Source organism: Varanus komodoensis, unplaced genomic scaffold (assembly GCF_004798865.1).
Source record: "Varanus komodoensis strain SLA01 unplaced genomic scaffold, ASM479886v1 scaffold2, whole genome shotgun sequence".
Taxonomy (NCBI): Eukaryota; Metazoa; Chordata; class Lepidosauria; order Squamata; family Varanidae; genus Varanus; species Varanus komodoensis.
The window spans coordinates 5,938,804-5,963,590 of record NW_025335568.1 but is presented as its reverse complement, the minus strand read 5'-3'; the positions used below and the strand labels follow the sequence as shown (position 1 = coordinate 5,963,590).

General features: G+C 45.7%; 1 protein-coding gene across 7 annotated transcripts in view; it reads right to left on the bottom strand.

The window, feature by feature from the left end:
* The window catches only part of CTNNA2 (catenin alpha 2), a 510,292-nt gene that overhangs the window by 43,754 nt on the left and 441,751 nt on the right, over nt 1-24,787 (bottom strand). For all 7 annotated transcript variants that reach the window (XM_044429090.1, XM_044429093.1, XM_044429092.1 and 4 more), the window contains 2 exons: nt 10,660-10,811; nt 2,564-2,677 (listed from right to left, as the gene is read on the bottom strand). In XM_044429090.1, the coding sequence (XP_044285025.1) occupies nt 2,564-2,677; nt 10,660-10,811 (266 nt within the window). The remainder of the gene's footprint in view (nt 1-2,563; nt 2,678-10,659; nt 10,812-24,787) is intronic.

Genomic DNA, 24,787 nt, shown 5'->3' with positions numbered 1-24,787 from the left:
CAGTCCTCTTTTTCGTAGAGCTACCAGAGGACGGTCCAATGTTTGAAGCTATTCTTTAATTGGTGGGCTGCCAGTCCATTCAAAGAAGGGTCACAGGAGTGCTGAGTTGCCCCTGAGCACTAGGTCAGGGGGCTGAGCAAGAAGCTCCTGCTCACCAATGTGTCCATGGGGAGAGGCAGTGCTTTTCCATTTGAAATACAGTTACTGTTTATATTTTTTACATCTGGCACATGCAAATATTATGCACATTGGTGTCCTCTCATTTGGCGATTCAATTTGTCTTTTTTACACTGTGCAAGCCTTATCAGGTAGCGAGGGAATGAGAAGGGCATGTCCTGCTCCTACTTGGGTGTTCCATGGTGAATATCCAAGTTCCAAAACTCAGAGAGGGAGCAAAGAGGAAAGTTGAGGCAAATCACCTAGTTCTGGCAAAATGCAAGGTAGAGAAGGCAGGGACAACTGTGTGGACCAGACTGTGGCTTACAGCTGCGCTACCTTGGAAACCCAGTCCTGGCAGTGGGACTCACCGCTGCATTGAAAACCCCACCCGGCCCTTGTGAGTCTCAAGGACACTCTGGATGCAACTCAGCGAGCAGCTGTTGGCCTTATCTGTGCAAACAGCCAGCCTGTTGCGATGAGTGGGATGGTGGGGTTGGTGCGCTGCTTCTCCAACCATACCGCAGGTGTCAAAATACCAATAGGATTCTAGAGATGTGCAGAACCAGACCCTTTAAGAACATGAGAAGAGGCGTGCTAGACCAGACAAAGGTCCCTCTAGTTCCGCTGCAAAGCATCCACCTGTCCTTCTGCCTCAATTACTGGAAAATAAAGGCACATGGCCAATAATGGAGGTAGTGTGTGTGACTGTGTGTGTGTGTGTGTAAGCAGTCATTGATTTAATAAATTTCTTCCCCACATCTCACTACAAAATATAACCATTGACAGCCTTGTCCTTTTAGAAGGTCTCTAATCCGCCTGTAAATCTGCCCACATCTGCGGCTATCACTGCATCCGCGGATAGCCGGTGAAAAATTCAGTTCAGTTCATTTTTACTAGGATTTACCCCCTCTGCGCCTTTGGGACCAAACCAAGATTCAGACACAATCAGCTGCTGAAGCCTATACATTTTTAATCCTGCATCGCAGTTCATGGGCCCCCAAAAGTGCATTGAACGACATGAGCACACTCGAAATAACATGGCAGTCAGCTTGGAACTTCGTGTGCTAAGAAAAGATGGTCACAAAGTTCAAGTAAGCTTGAGTTGTCTTGGTTGCACACTCCTAACTGTGGCAGCAAATTCCATCGGTTGGCTTTGTGATACATGAGCAAGATCTTCTTTTTATCTGTCCTGAATCTCCCGCCATTCAGCTTCACAGGTTCTAGTATTATGTGAGAGAAGAATTCAACTTCTCCCTCTCCAGTTTTTCCACACCATGTATAACTTTGTACATCTCTATCATGTCTTTCCTTATTTACCTTTTTGCCCTAAACTATATAAGTCCAGACACCGGTTACTGGGCACAGAGAAGAGTCCAAACTCCCTGGTGCAGGTCAGAGGTCTGGCAAGCAGCACTGCCTCCACTCATTGAAAGCCCCATCCAAGTTCCAAAGCTCCAGGGTACAAAAACGGGATTCGCTGTCCGTGAAGAACAACAAGCCAGCGGAGTGTTCCATCCCTTGCCACAGTGCTCCTATTCATGCGCTGATTTCCATGTCGCTAAAAGTGGGGAGGACCTGATGCTAACGACCTACATGCAGCTCAATGTGTATTTGACCTTCAGCCAGCGTCCATACCCCGTACACTTTTCTGAACAACCATGAGATCTAGAAACCTGTTAACTTTCTCCCTTGCTTTTAATATGAAAGTTGGGATTCCTAGGACTCTTGATAGAGTTGCCAGACTTTTTTTTATTCCTGGTGTAAATCGCTGATCATGAGTGAAATGACCATCACAGAAGTCAGGGGCACGGAGGCCTTTTCAGTCCCAGACTGAATTCCAACTTGCAGAGGTTCTTGGGAGTTGCACTGTGGTGTTGGGCTGGCCAAAGGCAATGAATGGAGCAGGCCAAAATACCAAATCTAATCTGGGTTTTAATTGTATTTGTATTATGTTTATTTATTTATGTGAGCCGTCCCAAGGCGATAAGCGATGGGATGGCATACAAAATTTCTAAATAAATAAATACCAGCAAACTTGAGCCTAAAGCATACATTACCAGTAAGCAAGATTTAGGAAAGACATCTATTAGCACACAGATAAAACAGCACAAAACCATTTGGGGAACAAAGATTTAGTCTGGTACCCCAGGAGGGCCAAACTGGGGCCCAGATCTGAAGTGCTGCACCCCAATACAGCTCAGTGGAACTTTTCTGTTACAATAAACTTCCAAAGCAGGCTGAACACGAGTGTTAAAAATAATTACCAATACATGGCAATCCAAATGGAAGGTCTGCTCCCTGCCGTCACTTGAAGATTTATATTCTCTAAATCAGCTTGCAAAAGCACACCTTCAGCAATGGAATTTGAAACTGTGTTAATGCATTGCATGGATTTTAAACTCACCCTTGCACTCTGCCCAGCTATAAGCTGATCGTCTTCAGTCTGAACACTCGTCCGGCTGCGAACATCATAATCTTCCTGCTCAAAGTCGGAATCGTCCTCCAGCTCTTCAGGAGTCTAGGTTTTAAAATGAGAGTGAAAGGGAAGACAAGAAGAGGTGGCAGAATTACAAAGGATACAGAGAAACCCGAGTGGTCACTACATTCCTGTTTCATCAACTACCTGCCCAGAGAATGCTGTTTCTTCTTCGTTTTAAATTAACTTGTCTGCAAAGGCAGGCAGGACCCCAAATTGAATTGTCCAGGAAAAAATGAAGCTGTTTCAACTCTGCTCTTTTACAACTGGCATTCATCATCACCTCATTGTGATTTCTCTTAACTCGGTTAACCAGAAGGAATGTACATTTGGCAACTGAACACCCATTGGACACGTTGTCCCTTGGAATGTGATCACTCAACAACTGCATTTGGCCTCTGGGAAAGGAAGACCGATAACATGATGGTGCCAATCCAATTGTGAAATCCTTCCCGAGATTAAGAAAAGAAATATTTGAGAAAATGGAACCCCGAGCCAGGGCAACCCAATAGCCTGACAACCATAGCAGCGACAACACAACAGATGTTCCTCCAACTGAAATTTAAATTGGGCACATTCTGAAGTGCGTTTTCTTAATTCTCAAAAGTGCTGGATGATGGAATGAGCTTTGTAATGTGAAGTTTCAGAGAAGACGGCAATATCCCAGATCTATCTTTGCCAAGGAAATGAGAATCCTCGCCGCATTCTTATTCTCCTATCATAATCTCACTGCTCAGTTCCTCCCACCACCAAAGCCTTTTAGGGTCTCTGGGTGGAGACGGTTTCTCTCATAAAGGAACAGATGGTTTGTGGAATGGCATTTACTGTGGTGTCTATCTGTCTACATACGCTTGTGTAAAATAAAGTCAAGCTACAGGATCTGAGGGGCAAACACACAAACCGAGAAAGCTCTCTGCAAAGGGGGAAGTGGGATTTGATCAGCAAGGTCAGCATCTGCCTCTTTTCAGAATGCACCAGAGGACAAATAGGCCCCCATCCTCCAATGGGGGGCTGTGCTTTGCTGTTCTTGCTGCTTTCCATTAACTCCCACATGAAATGAGTGAGAAGTCTGTGCACGTAAGAAGTCAGTCATGGGAACCTTATCCTAACGACAGTGGAAAGGCATCATCTTATGTGAAAGCCACTCCTGCTTCACTTCCCGGTATGTAGGCAGGCTGTGCCGATGTTCTCCGATGGTCCGATGGGGGCTAGGGGAGAGCAACAGTTTGCAAGGTTCAAAGCAACCTTGAACATTTGTGAGCCACCCCGAAATGCAAGTGATTGGACGGGCTAGAAATATCCTACATAAACAAATAAAAACCATGACTCTCTGGGCTGTGCAATGTTTCTCCATCTTCTAATGACTTGTCCATCTTCTGTGGATGCAACAGACATCAGAGGTCAGTAGCAGAGAGTAGTCAGTAGCCCTCCATCCAGCATCCCGGCTGTAACCGAACAAGAATAATTGATAATGGAAGATGGAAGCATCAGCTCTCAGTTCTCCACAGCTTATTATGGAGAATAATTATGATGGCATATTATTCTTATTAATTTAATTTAATTTCTATGCTGCCCAGCAGCCAAAACTCTCAGGACAGCTTATCAGTTGATTCAACTGATGACAATATTTAGTATAGGTGAGAAGAGACTGGGCTAAAAATCAAGGTCTCCTCAGTTCAATCATGCTTTTGCCATGAATTTATCAGACAGACTTCATAGGGGCCATAAGATTGGCCTACCTTACAAGGCTGTTGGAAAGATGGCAAGATATGAACTGAAGTTCCCTGAAAGGCCAAAAATATTCATACATGCTTGTGTTTATTCTCATCCTTGTTGGGTGATTCTTTAAGTCATTTTCTTGGATTTAGAATGAGCTGCAACTCCACCCCACCCCACCCCACGTTAACATCAGGGTCCTGCATGGAGTGGTAAGATGTTCTCCCACTCGGAGTGAGGGCAGGGAGCATTACCCCAGGTGAGGCGGCATTGGTTGTGATGCACCTGAATCCAGTCATCTATGCAACAGCATCCTATGTGATCCCTGATTGGCTGGATCATGAACACTCTACCTATGTGATCCCTGATTGGCTGGATCATGTAGACAGCAAGAAAGCCCTGTCTTCATTGTCGTTGTTACTGTTGTGCATCACAGCAGATTACCAATGGGGGCAATTGTTCAAGAAAATTTTGGGGGAGAGGGGTAAGCATTTTTTTAAAGACCAGAAGTGGTTGCTTATGAAAATTCACTTCTGCCTTGTTTCATTTGTTAAAACCTAGGAGAGACTTTTCTTGCTGTCTGTTCTCATGCTGCATGGCCTGTCCCATTTAATAAGGACATTTGGAGAGGACCATGTGGTGTGAGTATGGCACACCCTCATTAGCATTTTGCTGGCTTGCTTATGGGGTGGAAGACAGGACATGTGGCTCAGATCCTGGGCCGGTGTGTGGTATTTTAGTGGCACCAACATTTTCGACTAAGATGCAGAACCAGAATAAAGAGTGAAGCAAAAGCATTCCCATCAGACTAAAGAAGAAAGTTAGCTAACAACAGATCATCTGATGACCAGCAATGCTGTTAACCCAACGAAGTGAACCTGACCTTGAAAAAGAGCATAAATATTAGGCCTTATTGCCCAGTCAATTCCAACCTAGTAGGTACTCATTCCCTGCGCATCGGGGATGAATGCCTACAATTCTTTACCTGGCATTACCGAAGTCTCAGATTCAAGATGCTCAATGGACTCAGGTCTTGAGGGCATGTGAGAAAAGTGAGTTCTGCATTCAGCACAACCCATACCTTTCGTTGCTCAGCTTTAGTCCCACTTGCAGTTGGATACACCTGGAGCAGTCAAGCTTGTGGCTGCTCCCGCTCCTTCACCTCATCAGCACGACTCTCCTATGCACCAGTCGCAACATGGGAGCTTCTCACCTGTGGATGCTCCCCACAGCTCTCCAGTTGAAAATAGAGGAGAAAACAGAGGAGAGGCAAGGTGGCAAGGGCTGAACCAGGGTAGCACCCCTGGGCAGCTCAGAGGCTGATGCTGGAATGGTTCTTTCTGAATGATGCTGCCCCTCCTTCCCCACATCATGGGGGCACTGTGGGAAGCAGATACCATGAGACCATGATCAGGAGGTTAACTGGCCCTAAGACACCTGATGCCTCCAGAAGTCTCCTGACCAGGCTGGAGAAGACATTGCCACGATGGCATTCCCATTCTATGCTGCCGTTCAAATAGGTTGTGCTCTCCAAGTTTCAGTGATTAAATAAGAGAGAGAGAAAATAAGGTAGGTGGTAGGGGAGACATCCAGCAGCCTGCCTTTCCATCCACATGAAAAATGAGAAAAAAGATGGCGGGAGGGGAAAGGCATGCTCTGTCTGTTGTCCGCCTGGGTGTTGCCCACTGAGTTTCATTCCGATAATTCACTCAGAGGAAACACCATCAGCGATCGTGGCAAAACTCTATGTACTGGGCTGCCAAAAATGGTAGGGGTTTAGCCTGTTACTTTCTGTTTCAATTCCAGCCAGCAAAACTGTCTGGCCAAATAGACGTTATTAAAAATATTTCTCCTCATCCTACTATGCAAGGAAGGAAAATAATTCCTACATTCCCCTCATAGTGCAGAGATGTAACATTTCCTTGCACTTCTGGTTTACTTCCACGTGGTTGGTAAAATACAGAACAACAGAAATGAAGTGTCTTTACTTTCGTTTGTTAAGGCTGAGAGGGAGGACCCCCCCCCCCGTTAGCTTAAAGAACAGGTTTTATTTTCTAAGAGCATGTGACAAACCTCTCCGATAATTTCTTTGTTCCCTGATGTGCTCCTTGAACAATTAGTGAGGGGCAATGAAAGCTGCTGACAGACAACTTGATGAGATTACAAGTCATTTTAATGTTCATATTTTCAGAACAGATTTAAAGAGGCACAACAAGAGAAGCGAATGTGGGACTTGCTGAGCCTGAACAAATGGTTCAGAAATTATAGTTTTAAACAGAGATCCGAGCATCAATTTAGATACTGTAGTACGTGCCTCATTCTCTCCAGCTGAGTACAGCACTCTGAAGTGTAAAAAGAAAGCTGAACTATATTTCCCCTAAGATGACATGAATAAAGATGGGAGATATTTTTGTTCATTTCACAATTTAATGGAACTTACCCAGTTTGGCACTTTTGAACCTGTAGGTGAATGGAAGTACAGTTGTCCTTTGGAATTTCTAATGCTCTGAATTTTGCAAGCATCTCTCCAGTTAAAAGAGGTGTACAAAAATGTGCGTATTAGGGCAACAGGCACTCAAACTATGCATATGCTTGTGAGAAGAATATTATGAAAAATTGCTTTGGAAAATAGTGTATCTTCATCAGCTTAGCAACACAAAATGCACATATCAGGAGATGTGTGGGGAAAATGTGCTGAATTTTCACGCATGATTTAAAAAGACACCTCAAAGTTTAGAATGAAAGACATCTGGTGTTTTCCTTCATGCAAGGCTCCAAACAGGAAAGTCTTCATGCAGCCGATGGTCTGAACAAGCTGCAAGGGTTTTGGCCAGGGCTACCCTCCTTTACCCTGTGCAATTTATCTAGATGCCCCATGTTGGCTGCCCAGAGCAAGGGCAAGGGAGGATGCTGGGATGCACGTGGGGTTTGCCGCAGGGAGAGGGTCCCAGACCCCTTGCAGCCCCCACCCATCATGCCCCGTGCTCCAGTCTGTGCTCTTGGAGAGGCAGCTGGTGCGATTCCTTCGCTGTTCGTTCTGAGTGGGCAGTGGAGGGACTCACTGGGCCTTCAGAGTCCCCGCACTGAGGTCATCCAACCTGGCGCAGGGATACCAACCCCCAGTTCCCTTCCCTGCCGAGGTCAAACGCCAACTCTTTCTATCTAAGAGCTTCTATAGATCAGGATAAACTGGACTTCAGCGCTGCAAGCTAAGAAACGGAGAGAATCTGCAATGGGCAGATTCATCCATTACTAGAAACAATTTTCTTTCACTTCTAAGTTCCGTCTTTAACAAGTGGGCAAGGACAACATTGAAATGCTACAGGCAAATGGTTCCCTCAATGATTCTGCTGTTTGGTTTATTAAGATGGAAGAAGGGAATACCTGATGAAATCAAATCAAACGGTTACTCAACACTGAAATGGCAGTTTCCTTACCTGAATAAACACTGAAAATGATTCCTTTGGAGGTTCAGTGAAGCAGGTAGTTAATTTATTTATTCATTTAGATATTAAGAACACCTACCCCATGCCCCAAGCTGCATGTGTACGTTAAATAGACACAAATGGTTCTAATCTTTATTGCACAATTGAACTGTAGTAAAACCTGATATTCCGATGCTCTGGGGAATATGCGACATCTCTGTAAATGACAGCTGTGTGCAAAGGAAAGGGTTTGTGTATGTTTAGTTTTCAAAAGCAGAGCAGTATTAAAACACTGGTTGGAACTAAAGTGTGGACTTTTTCCAGCCATTCTTCAGACTGCTGGCTAGTTATCCAATATGCTGTTGGATCAACATGCAAACAAAAATAAAGAGACCCACCTTCACCCACCAAGATTTAGAATTCGTCGGGTATGGGGCACCCACACAGCTTTATTTGCAGAAATCTAGCATGATAGATCCAAAGTCAAAGCAAATATAGCTAGAAATGGTCAGGATATTTGGTACCCCTGCTTATAGATTCGAGGGGAACCATTTGTTGCCAATTCATGAATTAATTAATTTATGCATTATATTTATATCCTGATTATTTTTCCTACCAGGAAGTCAGGGCAGCTGATGCAACACCCCTTTCCCTTTTTGTTTCACAACAAGCCTGTGAGGTAGGCTGTGCTGAGACTCTGTGACTGGCCCAGGGTCACCCAATGGCCTTCGCGGCTGAGTGGAGACTAAAACCGGGGTATTCCAAGCCCAAGACTGACCTTTTGATACATAATTGATCTAACTATCAAAGCATGAGAAGGGGGCCAGAGTAAGCATTACAGTTTGTGCCTACCATTCATAAGTAGATCATACCCAGGCACTGGTTCTTGATTGCAAGGATGGAAAATGCTTGACTGGATTTGCGGAATACCTTCCTATCCATAAAGTAATCTCTTAAGAATTCCTCCTCCTCCTCTTCCTCCTTCTAAATCATTTCAAGAGCAATCCCTTGCGGAATTAGGGGTAGGGAGTTTGCCTGCAGAGTGACTGACACAAGCTGCTCTTCAGCTCTCGTGGCAGGTGGAGCGGGTGACTCCCACAGAGAAAGGAGGCCTGTGGTGGCAGCATGTCCAATCAGCTTCCTCTCCCAGCTGATTCCAGATGGCGGCTCTAACACGAGGCTTCCCAGTGCAGGAACACGGGTGCCCCGGCACATTCTCGGTTCAGTCCTCCTCAGGACAAAGGGAGCGGGATTTAATAACACGGCCCTGGGCTTCGTGGCTCGGAAGTACTGCTGGCTGCACGTCAGGATAAAGGAGCAGGAGCTGTGGCCTCTGAATAGATGGGGGGAAACGTGGAACGCCAGGCGGCCTGGGTCAGTGTTGGTTCCAGTTCTTCGAGGGCCTTTGGACACGGCACCCCGAACGGCTCTCCCCGCTCACTCCCTTTCCCATCGTCTTTGTCCTCTTTTTCAGCATGGCCACCGCTTGGTTGCCTGACCGACGGGGACACGGCGAGAAAGCAAGCCGTGGCTCCGGCAACCTGCCACCCCCGTTGCCCAGGCCAGAGTGCGAGGAGGGTGGAGGAACATCTGGTACAAAGAAGGAACAAGTCCACACCCACATCTGGATTTTGGGGACAGTGGAATGCTTGTGAGGTTTTGCTGGTCTGGGGTGTGGCCTTTTAGGGGTGCTCATCCATGCCTACCCCACGTTAGCCTTCTGCAGGAGATATCCCATGCAAGTCAAAGGGAAACCAGGCTACCTCGCAGAGTTGTTGTGAGGCTAGAACAGAGGGTGATTATGTAAGCCACTTCATTTATCTATTTATTTTCCTATTTGAAACATTTTACCCGGTCTTTACCTGAAAGGACTCTTAAGATGGCTCACAAATCAATAACAGCATGTTAAAAATATGAAAAAATAAAATTCCAATTTAAAACCCACCAATCCTTAAAGTACTGGGTAAATAAAAAGGGCTTGGCCTGGAGCTGAAAATAATAAAGGGCTGGTGCCGAGCACTTCTCCCTGGGAAGCAAATTCCAAAACGTGAGTGACCAGCCCGGAAAAGGCCCTTCTCCAGGTAGCCAGTCTTCTAACCTCCTTCAAGAGGGGCTTCCAAAGATTAACATAAAGTTCAGGCAGGAGTATATAAAAGGTGACACTCCTTCAAATGCCCAGGCCCTAGACCATTTACTTTGCGTACCTTGCAGGAAACAGATGGGGAGTAACAACAACGGCGATGATATTAAACAGAGAGGAAACTGAAACAGAAAATGTCTCTTGCATGGCATAATAATGTCCTGGGTGCAAGTGGGTGGAGTTGGAGGCTGGGCCAGAGAAGCTCTAGCATGGTATGCACGTCTGTTGACCTTGTGCGGGCTGAAAGCCAGGACTGCAGTCTTTACACCAATGGTGCCCAGTCCAGAGGGCCATCCTGCCTGCCATTCGCAGGTACTGATGCTCCACCCCTCCCATGCTTGAAGCAGGCCATGTGGTCCAACCACACACCCTCCCAGGTTCTCCGTGGAACTGAGATTCCCAGTTTAAGGGTCAGGGTCCTTTTTATTCCCTCTCATCTCATTATTATTATTATTATTATTATTATTATTATTATTATTATTATCATCATCATCATCATCATCATCATCTCTAGGTTTGTACTACGATGAAACAGTGTCCCAATGAAAGCAAGTAAAGCCTAAACAAGATGAGCTCGGACACCCAAACATGATGTACCCTGGCTGTTTTTCTTTTCTTTTTTTGAAGTCCTAAACATCTCCGAGATGACAAAACAGAGCAAATGCCAAACTGCTCTTGCATCCCCCGTCCTTCGTCCTTCCCCTCCAGGCCAAAACTTTCATTTCTCTGGGTGCCTTACATACCCTTATCATCAGAACAGCTTTCCTGATGTCACGAACTCCATCATAAACCAGGCGGGAGGCATCTATGAATTCATTCTCTTCAAACGGTTGTGGGACGTTGGCACTCAGTGCTTCAATGGCAACTTCAACTTGTTCGGCAAAACGTGGCATAACTAGATTAAACCAAATGAAAGGCAGTGAGAATGTTGTCCCCTTTTCATGTCACTTCCCCCGCCTCCCTTGTCCTTGGGCATAAATGCGTTCCAGCCAGTCTGGAACAAGCTGCTATCATTATATCAGGATATGGAGAACTTTGGCATACAGCTTCACACCAGCAGGATAAATATGCAATTCCCTGAGGGCAGAAAAACCCTAACCTTGTTCTATTCCCTTCAGAGATGTTGATTCTTTGTCCACAGGAAAGAATTTTGTTGCAGCCAGATGGCTGTGAGCACTGAGCCCGAAATTCTTCTTCTAAACTTGCCTCGGTTACATACTCACTACATGGCCCTGTGTGAGACCATACTCACATTGCCTGTTTCCAGTTAGATAGTTTTCTCTTCAATCCCTTCCAGTTCAAAGAAGAGAAATAGACAGGGGAAAAAATATTCCAAGCGAATGCCTAGTTAGGAAGGTGGTGCCGACATGAGAGATTTGGATTCTAGGACCACTCCCTGGACTGCTGGCGAGGGATGCATTCCACCTTGCAAGTACTGGAAAGAATGTGTTTGGTCACATCTTTAAGAGGTTTATCAGGAGAACTTTAAGCTGAATCCAGCAGGAGAGGGAGAAGCACTCCTGGTTGTAACAACAGACGAAGGCTGAGTGACCACAATGGAGAGACTGCTCCAAAAACAGCCCAATAATAGCCTTCCAAAAAATGTAGGAAGAAGGCACATGGTCTTTGATGCCTGGAGTATGGGAAACAAACAGTATGAACTTGAACTCTTCATGTAGGAGGGTGAACACGACCTGACAGGTATAACTGGACCTTGGTGGGCTTCCATGGCTGAGGTTCAACAACCGAAGGATATAACCTGTTCAAGAAGAACAGGAGGAACAGAAAGGGAGGCGGAGTTGCACTACATGTTAAAGAGACACATCTTGGCACAGAAATATAGGAGGAATAGCTTAGTAGCTCCAACAAGAGCATCTGGATTAATATAAGTGGAGCAAGGAATAAAAGGAGCACAGTGGTTGGAGTCTATTACCAGCCTCCCAGTCAAGGAGAAGACGAGGATGAAACTTTTGAACGGCTAATAGCGAGTGCTCCAAGGAGGCAGGATGCTGTCATTACGGGGGACTTCAATTTCCCCGATATATGTTGGGAGACAAATCCTGCCAAAAGAGATTCTGAACACACGTTGCTGATAACTTCCTCCAACAGAAAGTGGAGGAAGGAACGAGAGCAATGGCTATCCTTGACTTGATACTAACCAACAGGATGCATATTGTCTCTTGTATCATAGACAGTATGCCTATGTGTAGCAGTTGCTGTGGCACATGGGTGGGGGCTGAAGTTGCAGCTATGTTTTACCATGTAGAGTTGGGGGACTTCATTTATTTCCCCCCACCCTGTCATCCCAATCTAGTGCAGTTGTGCATTGACAAATTAAGATACACTTGGTTTACAGTAAGTGTTGTGACTCGTAGCCATCCAGATATTTTGGCTAACTCCCAGTGAAGACCATATGCGCCAATGTCAGTGAGGTGCCATAGCCACTCCGGGTTTCAGCTTGAACTTTTAAGGAGTTGTGCTTTGTGCTGAAGCTAAAATAGATTTATCACCATAGCTAGCACTTGAAAACTGACATCAGAAGCAATACCTTGAGTAGATTACATCAACCCAACAGCACTGGAACCACCAGCCACTGCTGCCTACAACTCCCATCAACCCTCATAATTGGATCTCTTGGCAAGGGCTGATGGAAGTTGTAGGCTAGAACATCTTTAATTGTCCATCTCAGCTTTACAGTAACTTCCTCTCATCACTAGTCTCAAAGGCCAGTCTGCAAACTGTTGGACTGAAGGGTAAAGCCTTCCAGATAAAAAGTTCTTCCAATGGAGCACTTGCAACTCTCATTTTATCCATTAATGACTGCACACCATAAATGTTTAGCCACTCATCTGCTTGACTGACGTTCTGCCTTCTTTTAGAATTGGGTTGCAAGCCATCTTGCTGATCCCCTAGGATCCCAGGAAGAAGAAAAGGTTGAATTCATGGGGCACTGCAGCTTCACTTGTGGCCAAAGGGGCTACCAACTCTTCTGCTGTCTTTTAACTTGCCAGCCCTCTTCTAGCTTTTTGGTCAAACAATATTTTAGCAATGTTTAATATTTATAAGTTTTAATTGTGCAGCCCAGTGTATTTCCGGGTTTTAAATGTATCTGTATTGTATTTATTTGTTTCTGTGAGCCGTCCCAAGGCTATATAGCAAGGAGACGGCATATAAAAACTTTAAATAAATAAATAAATAGCTTGCTGAGAATGAATAAGATGGCTCTTTCTTACAGTGCTAAAACCTGACACACAAGAATGGAGTTAAGTGCACAGGAGAGCAGCCAGTTCCTAAATTCCAGCAGCGTGTACAGCATGAAGGATGCTAATGACTATACATGAGCAATTCCCAGAATTAATGGCTGGGACATGCATACATACTTTATGAATAGATGCATAGCAGGCAATATATAGGCCTTTCTATGGCTTTTGTAACCAGCAGAAAACTGAAACAGAAATTAAAGAAACCCAAACAAAAAACAAAAACCACACCACCCTTAGAAGACTGCTTTGCATGGAAATGCTAATTGCTCTGAAGAAGCCTTTTGAAATGGAAATAGTTTGCTCAGCACTTAAGGGTATGCCTGGCTGATGCTTAGCATCTGTGTGCTGTCAAGGGGGGGACCTAAAACTGCAGCCAATGCTGGCAACTCTTCTGTGGCTCATGCTCGGAGGTGGAATCCCAACTCAAGACATCCCTGAACTCAGCCATGAACTCAGAAAGAAATCTTAGGCAAGACACAGTATCTCAGCCTCAGTTTTTCTGTTCCCTCTTCAATATGGAGGGGTTGGCCTAGCGCACATTTTCATTAAATGCATACAGCCTTCATTCATAACCTTCTCCGTGGGGATCAGGCATGGGGACAAGCAAATCAGTAAAAGCGGAATCATTGAATTCCATCTTGGAAGTCCTTCTGAGCTGAGTGGGAATCAGATGCTGAGCGTTGCTTTTGCCATTTCTCATGAAAAATGTGCATTTCCATGCATGTTTCCACGAACGCATGCATTGATAGCACGCACTTCTAAATGTACTTCCGGAATCTATGCAAGTTGTTGGATGCTTTGGTCTGCTTGGCCCATGAATCAGACTAAACATTTGGAAATGTATGGACTTTGGATGGCAAGTTCAGTCCAGAAGATGTGGACTGGGTACAATCCTGATCAAATACTGGCCTCAAGCCAATCAGGGAATGCCTCCTTGCACCACTGCAGCCACTAGTTAGAAGAGAGAACTGTGGACCAGTCCATGATCTTTCTGGTTTGGAAAGTCAAGTGATACAGGAGAGCCAGGCCAGGTGCTAGTGGAGGGCTATGAAGAATCAGTTCTTCCTTTCTTTTAGGGTGGTCAGGTATCCTACCTGAGAGAACACAAGCCTAGTTGGGGATGTCCTCTAACTGAAGAGTTGTCCAGTCCAAGTCTGATCAGAAGAAGAACCAGAAGGAGGGAGAGAAGACAGGGGACTTGATGTTGCCCAGCTGCAGCGGGCAAAACTTGGACGGCAACCCAGGCAGTGTCCAGGTCACTTTGTCAGCCTCCTTTATGGTGGTAAGGTGCATTTCCATTTTGATGGAAGTTACAATGGCCAAATTTGATGCATAGACATAACGCACATGTTATGCAGATTGCCGTCTCCTTTTTATTTAATTTGGTGATGCAGCACCATAATCTTGCTACATTAGGCTTGATCTCTCAGACAGCCCGCCTGCCTTTGAGGAACTTGTGCTTCTTTTACATATACCTTTATTCCCAAATGATCATATGCCTTGAGCTAGCCAAGGGAGAAATTTAAATAAGATTTTTTAAAGACAGGGAGTACAGCAAAAGAAAAAAAAGTGTTCTGATTTAACACTAATTAAAGCAGAGTGGAGAAGAGAGTTCGATCAGTGACAAATGTGATCCCATTTCTGAGATGCCTCCAGGACCACAAAAGTCCTGTTGCGTTATTCTTTCGGCTTCTCTCCCCCTACAAAATTGAAGTCATGCAGGATGTGAGAAGGTGGAATGAAAAGTAAAAATAAAAACCTCCACTCGAGGAATGAGAAGGATGCTACCATCATGACTTACACACCTGGCTGGTACTGAAGCAGCCTGCATACTTTACCTTTTTACCCTCTTAAGAGCCCATTAGCAAATGCTTTTCAAAAGACCAATGAGATGAGATTATGGTGCTAAGAAGGTTGGAATGGATGATACATATTTGCTTTATGTGTGAGGGGTGTATAGGAACATTCTTTTTATTTAAACACAAAAGGAAACAAGGGAGTGTCACTCAGGAAAAGCTGCTTTTTTATCTTTAGAAGACTGAAGCAGCACAACTCTGACCTCTCTCCCTTTGGATTTCTGAGGTTTATGCACAATTGGAGAAGCTCACTTTGCTCAAAGCTTGACTGGAAACACCCTGATATGAAGTGGTATGCTCTGAGCATGACTTGATGGAGTGATGCCTGTTACAGGAAATAATCTATCTGAGTAAATTTAATTCCGCCGGCCTTCTCTCTATGACAGACTCTATAATTTTTTGGTACATCTTTCCAAGCAGCATTTCATATTCAATATGCACAACCTGCCATTTTGGAAAAGGGCAAAACAGGTAAAATTAAAAAAAAAAAAAAAACCCTGCCAAAGGCACCTCCAATGTGTATCTGCACCGGACCATTGTTCTGGATGCTTGAAACTGGAATGGGCAAATGGTTTTGCATTGTTTGCTCCTTCCCTGATAGAAAAATACTGAATTTTATTTAGCATACTTGTATGCCACTTATGCACAGAGAGCCATATCCACACTGCAGGTGGTGCAGTGGCTTAAACCACTGTGCTGGTTGATAGAAAGGTCGCTGGTTCGAATCTGCACAACGGGGTGAGTTCCCGTTGCTCCGTCCCAGCTCCTGCCAACCTTGCAGTTCGAAAGCATGCAAATGCATGTAGATAAAAAGGTACCAGGCTGGGGATTCTGCTGGTGTACTGTGCACCCTTCTGCCCAACAGACTTCCTGCCTGAGCTGACGGAGATCATCTCGGACCTGGTGTTGAGGACTCCCAGGATGTTGGTCCTGGGGGACTTCAATCTCCATGCCGAGACTGTTCTGACCGGGGTGGCTCAGGACTTCATGGCCTCCATGACGGCCATGGGGCTGTCTCAACATGTCGTTGGCCCGACCCATGAACGTGGACACACTCTGGACCTGGTTTTCTCGACGGGGCAGGAAAAGGGTGATCTGAGGGAGAGGAATTTGTGTCTGACACCCCTGTCATGGTCAGATCACTTCTTCGTGAGGTTTGTGCTCGAGAGTGGCCTTTCCCTCTGTAAGGGTGTGGGCCCGATTGTGTTGGTCCCGGAGCCGGATGGATCCAGATGGATTCCTCAAGGCCCTTGGGGAGTTTCTGGTTGACAAGACTGGTACTCCTGTCGATGCTCTGGTTGAACTATGGAATGGGGAAATGACCAGGGCTATTGACACAATCACTCCTAAGCGTCCTCTCCCGCTGGGCAGAGCCCACTCTTCCCCTTGGTATACACCTGAATTGTGGGCGATGAAGCAGGTTGGGAGACGTCTAGAGCATAGGTGGAGGAAATCTCGGGATGAATCTGACCGAACACACTTAAGAGCTCATTATCGGGCCTATGCTGTGGTGGTGAGGGTGGCAAAAAAGAAATTCTCTGTTTCCATTGCCTCCTCACAATGCCGTCTGGTGGAGGTTTTTTGGGTGGTACGAGGGCTGGTTCATCCTGGCCCTAAGAAAGACCCTGTACCACCCTCGAAGGCCCACTGTGATGACTTTGCCAAGCATTTCAAGGAGAAAATCGCTCAGATTCGTCATGAGCTAGACTCTACTAGTGATCCAGAGTCTTCTGGAAAGATACCAGTGCCGCCGTCTGGTCCAAAACTGATGGATGAGTTTCAGTTGCTGTGGCCTGACGAAGTGGACAAGGTGCTTGGACAAGTTCGTCCCACCACCTGCCTACTGGACCCTTGCCCTTCTTGGCTTCTTAACAACACCAAGCATGGGATAGGGACCTGGATCCTGGAGGTGGTCAACGCCTCTCAGGGATGGCCAGGTACCTGCCCCTTTGAAGTAGGCGGAAGTCCGACCAGTCCTAAAGAAGGCATCCCTGGATTCAGAGATGGCCACCAATTATAGACTGGTGGCCAACATCCCATTTTTGGGCAAGGTGTTAGAGCGGGTGGTGGCGGGACAACTCCAAGCACTCTTGGATGAAACTGATTATCTGGATCCATTTCAGTCCAGCTTCAGATCTGGGTTTGGTACTGAATCTGCCTTGGTCGCCCTGTATGATGACCTGTGCAGGGAGAGAGACAGGGGGAGTGCATCTCTGTTGGTCCTCCTGGACCTCTCAGTGGCTTTCGATACCATCGACCATGGTATCCTTCTGGATTGGCTAGCAGGACTGGGGGTTGGAGGCACTGCTTTGCAGTGGTTCTGCTCCTATCTCAATGGCCGATTCCAGAAGGTGGTGCTGGGGGACTATGGCTCTGCACCATGGCAGCTATGCCATGGAGTACCGCAGGGGTCCATTTTGTCCCCTTTGCTGTTCAACATCTACATGAAACCGCTGGGAGAGGTCATCAGGAGGTGTGGGCTGCGGAATCATCAGTACGCTGATGATACCCAGCACTACCTCTCATTTTCAACCAATCCAGGTGAGGCAGTGGCTGTACTGAACCGGTGCCTGGCCGAGGTAATGGGCTGGATGAGGGCCAATAAACTGAAGCTCAATCCAGACAAGACGGAGGTCCTGTTGGTAGGTGGGTCAGGCTTCGGGGAAGGGGACCTTTACTTTGTCCTGAATGAGGTTGCACTCCCTCTTAAGGACAAGGTTCTCAGCTTTCACTGGAAGCTCAGGTGACAACGGTGGCGAGGAGCACTTTCTTTCAGCTTCGGCTGATTCATCAGCTGCGTCCCTACCTAGAGAACAACTGCCTGGCGACAGTGACACACATGTTGGTGACTTCCCAACTTGACTTCTGTAATGTGCTCTACGTGGGGCTGCCCTTGAAGACGGTCCAGATACTTCAATTGGTGCAAAACAGAGCTGCCAGGTTGCTGACGGGGACTGGACGTTATGTTCACATGACCCCAGTCCTCCGTTAGCTCCACTGGCTCCCCATTGAAGTCCGGGCCCAATTCAAGGTGCTGGTTATCACCTATAAAGCCCTCAACGGCTTGGGCCCTGGGTATCTGAGGGAACACTTACGTCCATATGTGCCCTCCCGCCCCTTGAGATCGACGGCAGAGGCCCTTCTCCAGGAGCCCTCTGTGAAGGACATTAGGAGGGTGATTACCTGAAGGAGGGCTTTCTCTGCGGTGGCGCCCAACCTATGGAATGCGCTCCCCAGAGAGGTCTGCCTGGCGCTGTCGTTATTTGCTTTTCAGCACCAGGCCAAGACCTTTTTATTTAAATGTCATTTTAATTGTTGACTTATTTATTGATTTTAACTATTTTGGCCAGGATGTTTCCGATTTTATATAAGCGTACTATGATATGTACCTTTTATGTTGTAAGCCACCCCGAGGCTTTGGCGAATGGGGGCAGCATATAAGTATGCTAAATAAATAAATAAATAAATGAATAATACCACTTTAGTGGGCAGGTAACAGCGTTCCATGCACCTCGGTGTTTAGTTATGCCGGCCACATGACCGCAGAGACTGTCTGTGGAAAAACGTTGGCTCCCTCGGCCAGGAAACGGAGATGAGCAGCGCCCCCTAGAGTCAGGCATGGCTGGACTTCACGTCAAGGGGAAACCTTTACCTTTATGCCACTTTTGCATATCCACAGTGGGTTATAAGAAACATTAAGGTATCAAAAGAAAATGCTTAAAAGGAGATGAGGAATGCAATCCATTACAGAGCATTTCTATTTTTTAAACTGATGATAAAAAGTCAGTACATTAAAAATAATATCAGAATGGAACAAGTACATAGCAAAATCTAAATTAACACTCCCCACGTCTGCGACCTCCTCCTTGAAAGATAATTCATACCACCACTCGTCCCACAGCTGGCTCCCCCATCTCTAGACTCTGGAGAGGGATGGTGGCCGTAAGAGGAAAGAGCTGCAGTTGGGCCATGAGTGGCAATTGTAGGTTATGATGTAAAACACACAAGCAAAACACACCATCCTTCCTGCGGAATGGAAGGCCCATTGTAATTCTAGAATTTTTTTAAGGAAACTATGACCTACAGGCTTCCATCCAGAAGGTTCCTCAGTTTCATAGCATTGCATTCATTTTTCAAATTATTTTGATTGCTTCAAAAATTGAAAGACATCCGAGAAGAAAAAAACAGAGAAATAAAATAGTATCATACCTTCATGGAGTTACAAATGGCTGTCAAGACTAGCCTCTGGTCAGCGCAGGAATTCAGTTTAAAGCATCCCTGACAGATGGCTGCCCAACATCTCCTTAAATACATCAGTGATGGACAACCCAAACTCCCTTAGGCAGTTGGTTCAGCTGTTGGCCTACTCTGACCAGTAGGATTTGCCTGCTATCCAACCGGCATCTGTCTTCCTGTAACTTGCCCGTTATTTCATGTCCCGCAGGCTTGGATGCGAGAGAACAGAATCTGCATGACAACACTTTAGGTATTTCAAAAGTGCTATCATACGCTCTCCACCAATCTTCCCTTCTTCAGTCTGAACATACCAGTCCCATTCCCTTTGAGCTTCTTCAGAGGACTCAGTTTCTAGTCCTTTGATCATCTTTGCTGCCCTTTTCTGAACCCCTTCAGATTCAGCTGAATCCTTCCTAAAGTGTAACTTAAGAACTGTACAAACACCACGTTTGAGGTGGGGCCTGATCAGAGCTAGGACAAACTATCGCTTCCCAGGATTTTCAAAGATGTTAATTCTATCCATGCAACCTAAAATCGCATTTGTCCTTTTTAGCAGCTTGTGTTCTGTGACAGCTCCAAGATTCTTTTCACAGGTACGACTGCCAAGCTAGGTAGATGCCATCTTATACAGGAGCATTTGTACTTTGATCTTATACCTTGATTTCTTTTTCTAAAATGAAGAACACTTTCTCTGCCGGCCTCCTCTGAATGCCTTTCATCTCATGAAAATGGCTTGACCCCTTTTTCTTTCATGCTGCTTTTGGTGCTACCTATGCAGTGTGGCAGGAAGAACATTACAGCTCTCAGGCTGCATTTGAGCGGACATCAGATTGTTTAGATTCCCAAACTGAGATCAGAGGCACCGCTCCCACTTCAGAACTGGAACTCACAGCTCCGCTCCCTCTCCTTTCTTCTTACAGCTGCAACCAGCAAAACCCCAATGCCTGCTTTCTGAGCTTGGAAAAATGAAACGAGGACCGCAAAGGCCAGGAAATAGTCTATCCTGAGTCTCTTCCAGTCCTCCTCCCCCACTGAAATGCTCCAGTTAGCTGGGCTAAAAAGCCCATCTAAAGAAAAAAATGCAGAGTGGGAGAATGATGAATTGAAGGTTGCCTCCGCATCATCTCCTTTCTGCACTGGACGGCTGTAACTCTCCCAGCTTGGAATGAACTTCCAAGCTGGGAGTTCATAGTGAGAAACGTGGGAAGAAATTTCTCAGGAATTATCCTGACATACTCAAAGAACATACACACCCTAGCCCTGAAAGCCCTTTCCTAGCCGCCACACTCTTTTCTTTCTTCCAGAAGGAGAAAATGCTGATTGAGGAAAGAAAGTTGAAGTCAATGGAGGTCCATCTGGGTGTGAGCACCACCAGGGCGAAAGCAGGGTGCGTGAGATGGACCGATTATTGCACTTCAAGCTGGAATGCTCGCGATGTGGAAGGCATGCCCCATCCTTAAACACACCCCACTGGCTGGGACTCCATCCACAAGTGGGGAATGTGTCTAAGTATGGGGCTCGTCTGCATCCCAGCCTCCTGATGTCAGTGTGACATTGATTTGATCAGTGCAGCCAATAGAGTTCCACCCTGACAATTTGATATTGGAGTGCAGAGATGGAGAAGCAGGTTTTAAGTGACTGCTATTTCTGACAGTACGCAAATCAGACCTCAAAAGAACAGAGCTAAATATGATATCTTTCTTGGTGCGCTATCAAAATCTATTTCAGTAGAATATGCAGTGCAATGCTTGGTTCTTATTCTATCATCAGTGGACCAGTTAAATGAACCCAGCACCTAGGAAAAATAAATACCTGCTCATCTTCTTCGCTCTATTCCTGCTATTTCATGGTATTCTCCCAATTTAGGGACTGTTACATTGCCTTGAGCCACAAATGTGCATTTTTCCATCTTCCCATGGGCAAGCTGTGCCACTTATCAGGGAGTTATTGGCACTGTAGTTAAATGCTTCCAGTGCACCGGCATTTCTCTCGATCACCCATGCCAGCTTGCTTCTTTAAGAAGGTCATTCTACAGCATAATGAATTTAATTGATGGGAGATTCTTCTTTGGGATGTGTAACACACAATAGCCCTTTCCCTCCTTCTTTGCCTAACTGAAATCCGCTTCTATTAATGCAGCGCTTTTCACAGCACCAGCTCTTGGCCCAACATCTCCTTTGATCTGGAAATTGTGGAGCCAAGCAGAAATGGGAGCAAGAGCCCCATGTATTTTATGGTCTTCTAGCTTGGTCATAGAGAGAGGACTACAGAAATCGCAGCCCAAGGCTCAGCAAAAAGGGGCTGAAACACTGAAAAATAAAGGGATGGTTTACCTGATGCAGCACGAGAGCTTTGCTGACATCCTAAAATATGTACATAAAGAGAGGGCCATTAGAAAGCCACTTCTGTATTCTGTGCATTGCATTCACTTCCAACTATGTGTGGGGAGGGGGGATAAGGACTTGGCAGTATGAAAAGAACCACTGAATCTGAAAAGCTTTCTTTCCATTCTTTCTGGGTTAGAAACTAACAGTTGGAATGTGGAAGAAAACCCCACTGTCCTTCAAAAACCCATAATAATAATGGGATTATTTGCATATTCATCCAGGTTTGATTCTCTTCAGCACAGTTGTTTTTCTTGGCAGTGGCTCCTCCAGTTCCACTTCTCTCTTCTTTTCTGATTTAGTCATAGCACTGATTAGTGGTGGTAGAACCAAGCATGTTTCAGCTCATTGAGATTCTAGGAGCTTCATCTCAAGGCTTGCTTATGTCCTGCTCATGCAAGCTTTTGTTGCTGTTCAACCAGGAGAAGAATGCCTTCTGCTGCACATTTTTGACGTGCACACCAAAATGTGTACTCCCCCTCCTTTGGCTAAAGTGTGGAAATGAGCAAAACTGGGGGCAGGGGAATGTGCCCTTGGAGTACGTGACCCCTGTGTGTGCACTGGCATTCAGAAGATGGTGGGCATTACACTGAAAGGCTGATGCCTCTTCCAACTCCATGATTCGAAGAGGATTTCTGGTACACATGGAACTATTTTCTCATTTGGTAGCAATGCCACTGAACATGCAAGAGACCTGGATATGCATTTGAACACCATGGAGCATCCTGGGTCAGGATCACATGGTCAGGAAAGACCACTTTTTTCAAAGTTTAAGAATGGGTATTCTGCTTTTCAATTTAAAACCTTATTCCCAAAGCGGCTTTTAAAGATACTTCATCAATTCATAGAATCCTAAAACAGTAGAGTTGGAAGGGGCCAGAGGCTCCTTGGATACAGCTCCCTTCTCACTGAAGGACTCCAAGTTAAACCATCCCTCTCGGACGGCTGTCCAGTTGTGTCTTGAATGCCTCTAGAGTGGGAGAGTCTATTATCTCCCAATATTTCCAATTCTCTCAATCTCTCCTCACAGGACTTTTTTTCCAGCCCTTGGATCTTCTCTGTTGCCCTCCTCTGAACCCTTTCCAGCTTGCCTTTCTTAAATGGTGATGCCCAGAACTGGATGCAATACTCTGGGTGAGGCCTAACCCACTTGTTCCTTCTCCCCAGTTTGAGAAGGTGCCACTGATGAGCACTCCTTGAGTTCGATTCTGCAGACAACTGTGAATCCACCTAATATTTGATTCATCCAGTTCACTTTTTGCTAATTTGCTAATCAGGATATCATGGGACACCTTGTCAAAAGCTTTGCCAGAGTCAAGATATACTTTGTCCACAGCATTCTCACAGTCCATCAGGGAGGTTACCCAATCAAAAAATGAAATCAGACTAGTCTGGCAGGATTTGTTCTTGAGGGATTCGTGTTAGCTTCTGCATTGTTGTCAAGGTGTTTCCAGAATTACCGCTTTTCCCAGGGATCAACGTCAGACTGGCTGGTCTGTAGTTCCCAGGTTCTTCTTTTTTTCCTTTCTTGAAGAGGGGGACAACGGGAGCCCTTCTCCAGTCATCTGGCACTTCCCCTGTCCTCCACAATTTCTCAAAGATAACAGACAGTGGTTCTGAGAGTTTTCCTGCCAATTCCTTAATGACCCTGGGATGGCGTTTACTGGGCCCTGGAGAATTGAACTCATTCAAATGACCCTTCACCATTTGCCTGTCAATTTCAAGCTGCCATTCTGCTCCTTCAGCTTGTACTTCCCCTTCATCAAGAAGGTCAGATCTTCTTTTGAGAGGCGACTGAGCCAAAGTAGGGATTGAGCACTTCTGCCTTTTCTTTGTCTGCTATCATTTCGACATCCATGTTGGGTAGTTGAACCTCAATTTCTTTCTTCTGTCTTTTCATTTGTGCATATCTGAAGAAGACTTTTTTCTCGCTTTAGCATCCGTCGCTATCCTCAGTTCATTCCAGACTTTATCCTTCCTGATACCATCCCTGCAATTTCATGCTACCTGCTGACATTATGCCTCCTTGAAGCACTGGCAATTTGATTTTCAAAAGTTTCATCCTCGTCTTCTCCTTGACTGGGAGGCTGGTAATAGACTCCAACCACTGTGCTCCTTTTATTCCTTGCTCCACTTATATTAATCCAGATGCTCTTGAGGGAGCTACTAAGCTATTCCTCCTGTATTTCTGTGCCGAGATGTGTCTCTTTAACATGTAGTGCAACTCCGCCTCCCTTTCTGTTCTTCTTGAACAGGTTATATCCTTCGGTAGTTGAACCTCAGCCATGGAAGCCCACCAAGGTCCACTTATACCTGTCAGGTCGTGTTCATTCTCCTGCATGAAGAGTTCGCATTCACGCTATTTGTTTCCATACTCTGGACATTAGTATATACACATCAAAGACCATGTGCTTTACACTCTAGAATTTCTTCTTGCATTTTTTGGAAGACGATTATTGGGCCCCTTTTGGGGTGCTCTCTCTGTTGTTCCCCCCAGGTGCACTTTTCCCCATCCTGTAGGATTCAGTTTAAAGCCCTCTCAATAAACTTATTCATGCTATGGCCAACACATTCTTTCCATCCCTTGTGAGGTGCAACACATCCCTTCCCAACAATCCATCTTCTGAGAAGTGCAGCCTGTGCTCCCAGAAGCTAAATCCCTCATTTTGACACCACTTTTGTAGTAGGCATTCACATGGAGTATTTCTATTTCCCTGCCTACTCTTCTTTCAAGAACTGGAAGAACTGAAAAGAAAACGATCCAGGCCTTAAAGTTCTTGACTTTCCTCTCTAAAGCTTCAAAGTTTGATGTTATTTCTCCAAAGTTCAGCTGGGCAGTGTCATTGCTCCTACATGTGTAAGAAGTAAGGGATGCATGTCAATAGGCTCCATGAGCCTTGGCAATCTTTCAGTTATATCACTAATCTCCCCTCCAGGGAGAGAGAAAACCTGGTGAAGCCATGGGTCTTTCAGACAGGCATGTGTTTCCACCCCATGCAACAGAGTCTCCCACAACTAACCCTCTTCTTGTTCTTGCAAGCCTTGGTATCACTTCTACTTGGTTGGCCTCTAGTCTCTTGTTCAGTGTTGCACAGGATGACCTGGAGTTCCTGCACAGCAGGCTGCCCTCCA